Source organism: Puntigrus tetrazona, chromosome 15 (genome assembly GCF_018831695.1).
Source record: "Puntigrus tetrazona isolate hp1 chromosome 15, ASM1883169v1, whole genome shotgun sequence".
Lineage (NCBI taxonomy): Eukaryota > Metazoa > Chordata > Actinopteri > Cypriniformes > Cyprinidae > Puntigrus > Puntigrus tetrazona.
The window spans coordinates 12,027,532-12,039,692 of record NC_056713.1 but is presented as its reverse complement, the minus strand read 5'-3'; the positions used below and the strand labels follow the sequence as shown (position 1 = coordinate 12,039,692).

The following is a 12,161-nucleotide window of genomic DNA, read 5'->3' as shown; positions in this document are numbered from 1 at the left end:
ACGCCTCCCTTCATCAACAGCACAATGAAAATTAAAAGATGGTCAGTTACTTGTATTATAATTATAGATGTACAATATTATGTGTCTCAGCGAAGTTCAAAATCCAAGTATCCAGAATGAACTCATACTGGGATCTTTTTTTGACAGCCCAATCATCAGAGCAACACAGGGTGTCATGAACAGGACACACATACAGTCCTTCAGCGATTTTTAGCAATTAGAAACCTCTGGTAAATGTCTTCGGCTGCCAGCACAGGAGAGTCCTATCGACCTGTTCTGCACTAATGAGACGTTCATTCTCCTTTTATGCATGTGGTAATTAAAAGCTGGTTGTTTTCCAGGTTTTGAAGGCACGTTCACACCGCCACCTGTCTACAATATAATTCAACTTTTTGTGCTACAGTTTTTGACAGCTTTCTAATTGCAATGCAGAGCAATTTGTACTTGTCCGCGTGTGTGTCATTTATTTATTTTTTTACATTTTTCACATGACCTCTTTCTATTTTTAATTTCAGTTATGCGGTTGCTGTTTCATTCGTTTGTTTGCAGTTTCGATGACACCCGTCTGTTTCACTAGTCTATTAGGTAATGCAATTGTGCAATTAAGTGTTGTGCGAGCGTAAATATCCCATACAGTAGAAACTGTCAAGCAACAGATGATGCCTTTTTTTTCAATTCACAAATAGCATTGCATCACTTACATTTACAGTCTTTTTTTTTGCCTTGAAAGGACAGAATAGTCATTTGGTCAATATTTAGGTCTGACATTGCTCATATTAACTCATATTTTAAAAATTCTGCTGAAATCTGTATATACCAAAAACCCAGGTTAACGTTTTTTTTGCGTGTTAGTGTCAGTGTCATTGATTTGACGAACGTAGCGCACAATTTGTTTACATAACGGCTCTATCGTCTCATCTTGTTATTGTTATTACTCTCATATTTACTGCCAATATCACGTTTTTCCTGAATTAAACTACACGGGTAAGAATAAAAGTTTTCCGTCACTGTTTGACATTTTCTTAAGCTGTTTCCTTGATGCACGTAATGAAGTGTCTGTTTCTATTCTCAAAGCACAGCCCTTTTTTGAAACCTTTACCTGGAATTAAAACCGTTTCATTTATGTATATCTTCATAAACATAAAGTGGCATTTACTCTAAGAACGTTGGCAAAATCCCAGGTAGCCCAAAGTTATTTGTTAGTCATTGTGACTCAACAGGTTCGCCTTCTACACCTGAAATTCCCTTTAAGAGCAGCATAGAATAGATTGCATCTAATGCTAAAAGTACCAACATATTTAGAGGTTTTTATTTTGTGTTTATTCACACTTGGAATATCCCAAGAAAACAAAAACATTTGCACAAAAGACCTTTGACCGTCATTTCTGCATTCCAACAAATAAGGGTCAAAGTGTACCCACCATAAAAACCAGAGCAGAAATTAGTCCGAAAGAAAGGAAATATGTCCTTTCCCTCTTGACCTGGTGACTTTTATTACGCTTTCACTTTCACAATTTTACCTGATTTATTTAAAGCACGTCAATAATTCACTAAAACGGCAATCTTACGAGTCGATAGGCGAGCGTTTTCTTATTCTACCGTCTCTGTATTTATCAGCCACCGTGTATAACGATGATGACCTTTGTGGTGTCAACTCATCAGGATGACTTGTTCAGCATCTATCAATCATCCAAACTAGTTTCATTTCCATGCCCTGTGGTAAAAACAGAAAGAGGTGTGGGTTACGGGAATCAAACTGAATGGAAAGAACAGAAGATTTTTCACCAGGTAATCTATTGAAGGCTTCCCCTTCATTCCAAACAATGGCTGATTCTTTGTTAAGTCAGATGGAAGGTTTCATTTCATGAGCTGTGGACTGCAGCAGCAAGTCTGAGTTCATCGAGACCGGTTTCAGTGAATTGCTGAGTTAATGTAAGGATCTGATTTCATGAGTCATACAGAATTATTTACTATGTAGTGTGTATGACTCATGTGTCTGACAAAGATTTGACAGGAGGGGACGACTGAGGCATTAGTTGAGGCTTATGGAAGAATGGTTGTATTAAATACTTTGTTTACTTAAGTGCACAAATCATTTGAATCATACATCTAAACTCTTTTTCTGTTCTGCCAACCATTAAACTAGCCAAATCACAGTTAAACTCCATTTAAGATGTGTGTGTGTATAGCCTATGTTATTACAGTTAAATAAAAAAAAATCTATTTGTAAAATATATATATATATATTTAAGAAAAATTTATTTTTATATAAAATAAATTATATGAATATAATGTAACTACAGGTATATATTTTCTAAATATATACTGTATGTTACTGTACTGTAAATGCTAGTACTTTCTTGTAAAATGCACTTTAATCTTTGTTAATTAATTTCAATCGTAAATCTGCCCCCCATATCTGTGAGACATAATCATGGGACTTTCCCGTTATAATAATGACTGTTTGCATAACAAACACCATTTCAAATTCAAAACCATTAATGATGCGGTGCGTCAGGATTAATGGTAACAAAGGATGTGAGTCGGACAGCATTGCTTTTCTTTCAGATAAATATCTGTAACAAACAGTCGCTGAGCAATGCAGACCTGCTGGAAGCACCGTGTGGGTGTTGCCAGCGTTTTAGAAAATGATTTACATGTCGTAAGAATGAAAGTTTGGTGTATATAGTATACGGCACAAGACTTGAGTATAAAACACATGGACTTCAGAGGAATAAAGAGATTGATGTGGAGTGAGCGTAGAGAACAAAAGACAGAAATATACACTGAGTCAGAGTGGTCCGATGAGGTCTTAATGTGGGAATTTCCAGAGAGGTGGACTTTTTTAATCCCTGATGCTTTGTGATTTGAGAATAAACCATAAATGTGAATCGCTAATAATTATTTCGACATTTTACAACGTGTGCAATATACTTCTAAAAGCGATAAAGACGACAAGATAACAATAACAACATTTTTAACTAAAGGTGAAAGATTGTCATTATTTCTTTCTGTTTTGAAATTTCACACCTCAGTCAAAGTTCAGATGTTTCTGGAACTATTTTGCAATACATTGTTCTGTAAATGAATGTAAATCTGCATTTCACCTTGACAATCTAATACATGTTTTGTCAAGGTGGATTTATAAATGTGCTAGTCTTTGTATCTGTTATAATTCATTATAAATATGCACCTGTGAATCCTGAAGGAGGCAGCAGCGAGACGGCATCATGCCATGTTATGCGTCTTTCCTTTTCAAACTGTTCTCTTTGAATTTCCCCACAGGCTTTTTCTTTGCAGGGGTGTCATGCTTTTCTCGATTACACCAGAACAAATGACAGAACCTTGGAAAATCACGACTGTCGCACCGCGAGGAACAATCTGCTGATTACGGGTTAGCGTGGACAGATGTAGTAATTAATTATGTTTAAAGTTGTTTTGGTAGATGCCAATGAGTCTCAAGGTGCTTTACCTGCATCACAAAGTTTGTGACATCACAGACGTTTCCCTGTCCGTCATGTGTCTTTGCAAAACACTTGGCAGTCGACCAACCTTTCTCTTTACACATTTCATTTGTATGATTTTAAGCACGGGTCTACTTTTAACAAGCTATTAACCATGATGGTTCACAAGGATCGAAAGTGGTTTAAATGGCTTTCACCGACTGTTTTGTCATCTTAACTAATGTCACCTTGCAAATGTTCTAAAAATATGATGCTCCAATGGAATACATGCGTAAGTCTTCAGCGTGCAAATATGCAAAAACATCATGAAAGTCCCCACATCTCCATGCAGCGTAATATACCAAGCACAAACTGGTCAGTTGACATTTCATTTGCATGCTTACTATCTCAACATGTGAACTTGACATGAATTTTTAGATCCCCCAGTACTTTTACTTCTCTCTTCGTGCATGCATGAAATGTCACTTTTTGCTATATTGTATTTTGCATCGAGATGCTAATATACAGTAGTTTTTATTTACAGCTTTCGTGTGTGTTTGTAATTTTTATTCTTTTTATTTGTTGGTTTAATTTTGATAATTGATGTAATATGTGTTATATGCATTTAATATGTATATGTAATGCAGAGAAATTGTTGTGTGATTTACTGTTATCTTTGTACATCAAGTTAAGCTAAATGAAATTCTTTTCTTGACAGCTAACTGTGATTTTAAATACGTTTTTATTTTTAAATGTTGCATTATATTTCAGTTAATTTTTCCTATAACAGCAGACAGTTACAGTACATAAAGTGAATTAAATTAGGTCTCTAATCACATATAACCGGTGATAATAGTGGCCTCCACAGTGGGAAAGTATTCTTAATTAAGCCCACCAGGAAATATTCAGTTCACAAAGAACTACAACCGCATTTCACCTGATAAAAGGCAATAAAGCCATTTTAATAGAACATATAAGGAGTGTGCAAATGTAATAAAATTAAATGAATCAAGTTACATTGCAGCAGAACAAAGATGAAATAAAAATGCATTGTGAACACTTCAGACCAATAGCAATGTTAAATTTGCTCTTTTAAGGCTCACAACTAGCCTGTCAGAACTCATATTAGAGCAATGAAAACCCTGTAAGCATGCAATGAAAAGCATGCCAAGAGATTATAAAAATTCTCTCTCATTCTGGTATTGCTATAAAGTTGTAGTAAATAGATTGTTTCTAAACTATTACTTTCATCAGGGCAAAGCTTCTCCTGGTGTTCTTTTTTTTCTCTCTTTCCCAGATATATTTGTAGTTCATGAGACATGAGACAAAAGCTGCGGTGCCTGAGTAATCAAGATGAACAGGATCTTTACATTTTTATCTTTTAAACACACACAACACATTCTGACCTACCTGGATGTGAATGCATTTCTGCGCTTGGGTTATAATAACTGGCACAAAACGTATTAAATATCATACCATAAGGCAATGGATGATTTGGTTTGCCAAATCCTGTGAATCCTTTCCAGGTTGTTGTTTTTTTTTTCTTTGGGTGTCAGAGTTTCCTGTCCTCACATTTTTTTTTTATTATTATTTTTTCTTGGTTACTATTTTGTTACACGGTAACAGACATCAAGCTCTAAAACTATCAGTCTATAGCATCAAGAAAAATATGAGTTATTTAAAAGATGCAGCTAAGACTGAACAAAATAAATGATTTTGGGAAACATCTTGCAGAAATCTTTTAATATCTTACACAAATAGGCAACTGTACAGAGTCTTATGCGAAAGGCTGTGGCGCCATCCAGTGTAAGGCGCCGAGCTTAACTCTACCAAATGCACTGTTAACAAAAAAATGTTTATTAAACGTGCGGATGAGACGAACTGAAACTTTTGTTGTGTGTTCTTTCTGAAAATAATTTAATAAATAAATCTGATAAGCGTGATTTGTGCCACGCTGGCATCAAAAAACGAACACGGTGTACAGCAAGATACGGATACTTAGCATAAAACTATTAGCCGGAGATTAAATGCAATTATTGTTAATAAATACATACGTTTTATTAGGCAAGTAAGTGTCATGTCATGAAATGTTTCAATATGACTGAACATTTATCAACAGAAAATCAGTTAAACCACTGCGTACCAAAATAATTCGAAGCTCTCGAGTCGGCTCACGTTTTGTGAATCATTTGGCTCAAATTTCAAAGTGCGTTTCGCGAATAATTTTATATAATTTACAAAATAATTCAGCAGAGGCAGGGATGCATAGACCCCAACCCCCACCACACACACAAATCGCACCGCCTATATCAGTGCCATTGTGTGTATTAATGGGAAGTCCGATTCATTTCTGATCGGTTCTTTTGAACAATTTCAGAGAACCGGTTCAATTATTCATTTGATCCAGTACGTGACTACGTAATGACGTTGTATCCAAAATAGCGACGTAAATGATGTGAAATGCACCTTGCCTGATAAAACAATCGCACGACACAAATATTTCCAGTACGTTTTATTTTTAACATTTTGAAAATTAGCCCATTACGGTTCATTACAAGTAACGTTAGGACGTTCGAAGCAGCCTTCGTAATAAATGAATCACTGAACCGCTCAGACGGATTTTTGTGGAGTCGTTAAAAAGATTCGACTCAAAAGAATCAGATTTCATTAATGTGGTGGGCGTCGTAATCTGTGTAAACAGAGCGTGTATTACTCAAACACGAGGAAAAAAAGCTACGTCGTATATGCGAACGTTCCGCTAACGTTTGTCAACGTTTAACGTTTTTGTTTTTTCGTGACTTCTTATTTTTCATTATTTTTTCATCAGGGTTCTCCGGATATGGGCTAAATGTTTGCTGGCGGTGCATAACTATATAAAATGGGTTCGACGAACTCCACCCTATTAAAAATCCCAAACGTCGAGGTGTTGATGCAAGAGACGGGCTGTGAGTGACATTTGACACAAGTGTTTTGTTGCTGGCTTATTGCTGTCGCGGTTGAACGAGAAAACAACGATATACAACAAAAAAAATCGTGCATTTGATTTGTTGTTGTTGTTGTTGTTGTTGTTGTTGTTATTCGTAACTCTCAGGCGTATGCTCACTTAGATAAAAAGATCCGGTACAAATTCTGTTTGCATAAACGAAAACTGTGATAGATTGACAGTGGCAGGTGTTGCTTCGTTCATGAGGATTTACTTTCCAGCCACAAAACCAATGTTACAATGCACAAAAAAGTGTAGGCCTACATGTCGAATAATTAGAAAAATCACTGATTAATTTCAGCGAAGCTATTTGCAGAAGAGAATTCTCCAAGGCTTTAGTGAAACATTTTCATAATTGATGTGATTTCTCTTTTTCCAGTCTCGCCTGCCCACATCATTCGCCTCCATGATCGCTTTAAAGCTCTGGATAAAGAAGGACGAGGGCATCTCTGGTGAGACTGATGTCTTATTCGTGATGGAATAGATGTATTTTGCAATTACACAAATACTGACCCATGCATCTTGTCTCATTCTCCCATAGTCCCCAGGATTTTGGAGAAATAAAGGAGTTGGCAATGAACCCAATAGGAGACAGAATAATAGGTGCCTTCTTCTCCCCAGGGTAATGAGACTTGCTTGGCATGAGCTTTAAACTTTAATAATTGATAACTCTGTAGCAAGTCCTGAAGCGCCTGTTTAATGTTTTTCCATGCCAACCTGCTATTGCGGTGTATATGTATATATTTTAGAAAACCCCACCCTTAAATGACTGGTGAACACTAAAACAGTGGTTAGCCGATTCACATTTAGGTCACTCTTTCTTTCTGATCGAAAGTTAGTGGTTTTTGACCAATATAAGCTGCACGGTGATACAGCTACTGAAAGATACAGCGTGCATGAATGCATACCTCAGTAATCAAAATCATAAACAACCAACCATTGTGTCTTGAAGTCATAAACAGTCATGTTAATCTCAGGAAGGAAACGGTGGACTTCCACACTTTTGTGAAGATCCTGGCTCACTTCCGGCCCGTTGACAAGGACCGACCTAAAGAGCCCAATTCTCCCGAACCCATCAACAGCAGGAGCAACAAACTCAAATGTATGTTTGCTTTTGCTTTTTACCCAATAGATAAACCACATCCTCTCAGTAACAGAACGGGCGAAGTCACGGAGCACAAAACACATTTATTTCACCGACTGAACGGCATCCTCTGCGTACTACACTGCTATTCACCGATTAAGTAAATAAATGGACTTGAGATATCTATTTGATTTTGTAATAATCTTCTTCATTCCCGTAGTTGCGTTTCAGTTGTATGACCAAGACAAGGACGGCAAAATTTCCAGAGATGAGCTCTTAAAGGTCGCTCGCTTCTTCATTCATGTTTTCAGCTGTTTTCTCACAGACTGAACAAGACTGACAGGAGTCTAATCGTTGACAGGTTCTCCGGGCCATGCTGGGGATGCAGGTGACGGAAGAGCAGCTGGAGAGCATAGCGGACCGGACTATACAGGAAGCGGATCTAGACCGCGATGACGCAATATCTTTTGAGGAGTTTCGTAAGGTATCACCTGAGACTCTGCGTCTGATAGAAGCGTGTTGTAATGTTGATGGAATTGGACTGCTGACGTGTTTCATCCTGTTTTAGTCTCTGGAGAAGGTCAACATTGACCACAAGATGAGCATCCGCTTCTTGCGCTAGAATAGAGCATCACGGGGAAGCTTGCACGACCACCTTATACGCCTCTGTCTCCCAGCCTCAGAAAATGGAAGGGATGCCTGAAATGCCCAGGACAGTATGATGGGATCAGGTTCTATCTGACTAACAGGAATTTAATGCGCTGGTAATATTTGCATAAAAACCGCACATTGACACAAGTTTACAGAAGCAGTGTTGGATCAGTAAGATTTTTTATTAAGCCAGGGTGCATTAAATTAATCAAAAGTGGCAGGAAAGACATTTATAACGTTACAAGTAAACACAAATCTTTCACAGGAATTTTAAAATGTATTCAAATGAAAACAGTTCTTTTAAATTACACTATTTCATATTATCGCCATTTTATTTTTGATTAAATAAATGCATCCTTGGTGATCAAAAAAGACTTCTTGCAAAATAAATCTTTTAAAATCTTACCGACCGCTGTCGGTTTTTGCATTCTGTGTTTTGATAATGAATTGATTTTACTTAATTGGTTGGTCAATTTTGCATATAATTACAGCTAGCAGGAAAGAGTTGTGTGTTGAATTGTCATATGTCACCATACGTGGATTTTTTTTTTTTTCCCTCTGTGAAGTGTGAAGATTTCCAGAGTGTGAAGGTTTATTACATGTGTACGCTTTCATCTCAGTAGAGTTTTTTAGCATCTTGTTGCATGAAGTTTCTCATACATATTTTAAAACTATGTCAATTTATCCCGAATCCTGGTAAAAATTGTGAGGTACTTTCAGTGCATCTATGCTTCATGCAATTTTACCTACAAGTGAGAAGAATGGCTACCTCACCTTATTGCACTTATGCATGCTGTACCAAAAGCACTAAAAAGGGCTTTTTTTCATCTTTGTATGAAATGCAACTGACAAATAAGAATTAAATAAAATAATTTTGAACAGTATTCAAAGTATTGTTTGGATTTTTTCTTGTGTTATGCTGTAGGCACTGGGTGGCGCCAGAATAGTATTGTCGATTCATGTCAGTCGTACACTACCATCCTAAAGTTTTGGAAGTTTTTATTCAGCCAAGACGCATTAAATTGATCAAACGTGACAGTGAAGACACTTTAAATGTTGTTGAGCATAAGTACATGAATAATAATAAACATTTCTCAAACACCTTTGAACAGCAGTGTATATTGTAGCAACCAGACACTTCTGAATGAAAGATGTAGTGGTAGAATTTAATGTATTCTTGTGTTTTATTGTTAAAGGTATATATAATGAAATAGATTTGTACAGCATCATGCGGTTTTAAATGTATTATGCTTTACTCTTGGGCATACTGGCCAACAGCAACCAGTAAAAGGCAAAACCAGTGCCTAAAGAGAGAGAAGACTTCTTTTAATACTGGTATGTACATTTTATAAACCTAAATTAAATCCAAGTTTATGACCGACCAGAAAGGTTTTGTACCTGCTATTGTGATGGACATGGTCAAACGGTATAGAAGGACATCAGTGGTGCCTCCTTTAATATGAACTGGCAGACCGTTATCCTCCTTTAAGTGTACAGAAATAAAAAGACATGTTATTCTTACAATGTACGTCCACAATGCAACATAAAATTTTTATAATTGTATTAAATTAGAAGTCCTTTTTGTTGTGAGAAAGTAATCTTTGCAGATATAAATATGTTAGATGTTCATATTAGATACACAAAGAATTATATTAATAATAATATAGTTCTTTATTGATTTTATGGTTAATGAGTCATATAATAAATGTTTTATTCTAAATTATTAATAACTTATAAAGCTTCTATATATAATTTTACACAGTGATGAACAGTTAATATGTAATATATTTTTATTTAATTAACTATATTTATATGGTAACCAGTTTCCGTTTCTGCAGAGGAAAGCAAGTCATACACTGTAAAAAAAAAAAAAAGTTTAAAAAAGTTTTAAAGACAAAGATAGAGTACAAGATTAATGATATTTGACCTCTGAAACACTTATCACGTCATCTCAACAGATTTATACATTTTGTTTAGAGAGTGTATATCTGCCATTCACATCAGCCTGAAATTCTTCTTACCAGGAACACCTTCTGTTTGTCAGGCACCTTGTTTTTCATTTGCCGGACTGTTGTGCTGAAAGCCCGTGAGGCTAGCCGGGGAACATTCTAAAATGACCAAAGTTTCATTCACTGATGTTCAGTCATGTCAGTTAAACTTTCATTCTGTAAACAAACAACAGCAAATGTGCTAAAACATGCTAGCTCCATGCTAATATATGTTACCTAGGGTAGCCTAAAACATGGTAGCAACAAAAATGCTAGTGATGTTTGTAGCTAACATGTCTGTTGCATAGAATCTGTGTTTTTTTCATAAACTTTTAAGACTTTAACCTTTTTTTCTTTCATTATATCGACCCAAATCAGGGTTAGCTCTTGTGCAACCTTATGGACATTTTTGTCTATTTTGCCTGTGTTAATGCTAACTGCATACATTTAGGCTCAGGTGGGTATTTTTACAATAAATAGTTCCTTTCGGACAAAAATGTCCACATCAAAACCTGATGATGCCATTTTTCAGGTTTGGCAATGCAAATACTTCATTCCTGCTTTCTGCTTCTGCCATTTGGATAAATAAAGCAGCTACGATTGTGTGGGCATGTTGGTATGGATATTGTAGTTCGTATGTGTGACATAAAAAATATTGTGTGTATGCTTGTAAAATTTGAGAGAGACAAACTCTAATGTCAACCACTGTGGGCACCAGCAGAGTTTTGCTGGCCTCTAATGGGGAAAATTTGGTTGATTTTCTAGCAGGTTTAGTGTTTGATTAAAATATATTTTTATTTAAAATATTGTTTATGAATCATTTTCATAAACCTGTATCTTTTTTGTTTCACTTTTTAAACTTTTTTTACTTCAGCAAATAAAGTTGCAGCTGGACCTTCATTAAAATGAGGTCAAACTTAAGTCTGTGCTCCCAAGCTTAAAATTTTTATGACCTACGTGTAACTTTTTTATTGATGCACATTAGACTATGTATATTTTTGGGACTCACAGACCACAAACAGAAGACTAAGTAACTCCACACCTGGATATTTTGATTATCTTTGCTATATTTAAGAAGAAAACATGTAAAAGGAATGTAACGTTTTATGGTTCTGAAGGTCAACCCAGCTCATGCGGTGCAGAAATAAATTGTGGTTTTAACCAATTGCTGCTCACCAGCACCTGGAGCAAACCAATCAGATCATAATACACACTGGTGGGTTGGGCTGAGAACGTCCTGCCCCTTTGACTTCGCTGCCCACCAGCGTGTGTGTGTTTTTTTCTGCATGTAGGCATGCTAAATGTGGAGAGGCTAATGGTGACATGACCTCCTCTGTGTCTATTTAACAAACCGTAGTCTCCATTTCATATAAAAACATATTCAACTCAAGAGGTTTACGAGCAAACCTCTGACTGTTTGATTCCCTGTAGAGTACTAAAATGATATCTGATTAGCCATTTTAAAACAGATTTGTTTGCACAATCAAAAAGACAATAAACACTGATTCGTTCGCTCGTGTAAGTTTTACTGTCTAATGACTGTTGAACGACTTAGTTTTTTCTTTAGAGGTCACCTAAGGCAGTCAGTCATTCAAAACCTACAGCAACTATCAATGTTTCAAACTTAACAACAACCAAATTTAAAATCTTTCACGTCAAATGCAAGATTACCATCTAATAACCACCTTTCTCAAGCATGTTTGCAGTGCTATATATATAATTGTTTGGCATAGTTCCTGTTTCGTAAGTATTTTAGGAGTAGATTCTTCCTGATAACACTGCAGCTGTTATGTCGCAGACTATGCAAGAATAAAGAAGAACAGCAGTGGATTTACCAGTAAAAGCCTCATGTCCGACGCTGTTCTCTGTTCAGCTTGTTGATTCTCGTGTAGTCGGGGCCCCTACAAGGACACACACATATTGCAGAGCTTTTGATCCAGAGCCAGGCAGCCAGGCGGGGAGAGATCACTCTGAACAGCCCAGTGCCAGCTGATTCACAGGACAGCAAAGCA

At 36.4% G+C, this 12,161-nt stretch overlaps 2 protein-coding genes across 2 annotated transcripts; one reads left to right on the top strand and one right to left on the bottom strand.

The window, feature by feature from the left end:
* The first annotated feature begins 6,098 nt into the window (after nt 1–6,098).
* On the top strand, nt 6,099–9,045 carry chp2 (calcineurin-like EF-hand protein 2). Its single transcript, XM_043258589.1, has 7 exons — nt 6,099–6,388; nt 6,806–6,878; nt 6,968–7,048; nt 7,404–7,528; nt 7,731–7,792; nt 7,872–7,994; nt 8,079–9,045. The coding sequence occupies exons 1-7, from the start codon at nt 6,322–6,324 to the stop codon at nt 8,130–8,132; spliced, it is 585 nt and encodes a 194-aa protein (XP_043114524.1). The 5' UTR covers nt 6,099–6,321; the 3' UTR covers nt 8,133–9,045.
* Nucleotides 9,046–9,143: 98 nt separating this feature from the next.
* On the bottom strand, nt 9,144–12,138 carry LOC122358755 (cytochrome c oxidase subunit 7A2, mitochondrial). Its single transcript, XM_043258590.1, has 4 exons — nt 11,985–12,138; nt 10,183–10,269; nt 9,560–9,644; nt 9,144–9,465 (listed from the first exon to the last, which is right to left on the bottom strand). The coding sequence occupies exons 1-4, from the start codon at nt 11,997–11,999 to the stop codon at nt 9,407–9,409; spliced, it is 246 nt and encodes an 81-aa protein (XP_043114525.1). The 5' UTR covers nt 12,000–12,138; the 3' UTR covers nt 9,144–9,406.
* Between the last annotated feature and the right edge of the window lie 23 nt (nt 12,139–12,161).

Bases quoted from the DNA above. Each gene is read 5' to 3' on its own strand.
- chp2 (XM_043258589.1), top strand. From the start codon at position 6,322: ATGGGTTCGACGAACTCCACCCTATTAAAAATCCCAAACGTCGAGGTG. The intron at 6,389-6,805 runs GTGAGTGACATT...CTCTTTTTCCAG, and splicing joins GTTGATGCAAGAGACGGGCT to TCTCGCCTGCCCACATCATT. The intron at 6,879-6,967 runs GTGAGACTGATG...ATTCTCCCATAG, and splicing joins GAAGGACGAGGGCATCTCTG to TCCCCAGGATTTTGGAGAAA.
- LOC122358755 (XM_043258590.1), bottom strand. The intron at 9,645-10,182 runs GTAAGAAGAATT...GTACACTTAAAG, and splicing joins ACAAACAGAAGGTGTTCCTG to GAGGATAACGGTCTGCCAGT. The intron at 9,466-9,559 runs GTACAAAACCTT...CTCTCTCTTTAG, and splicing joins CATGTCCATCACAATAGCAG to GCACTGGTTTTGCCTTTTAC.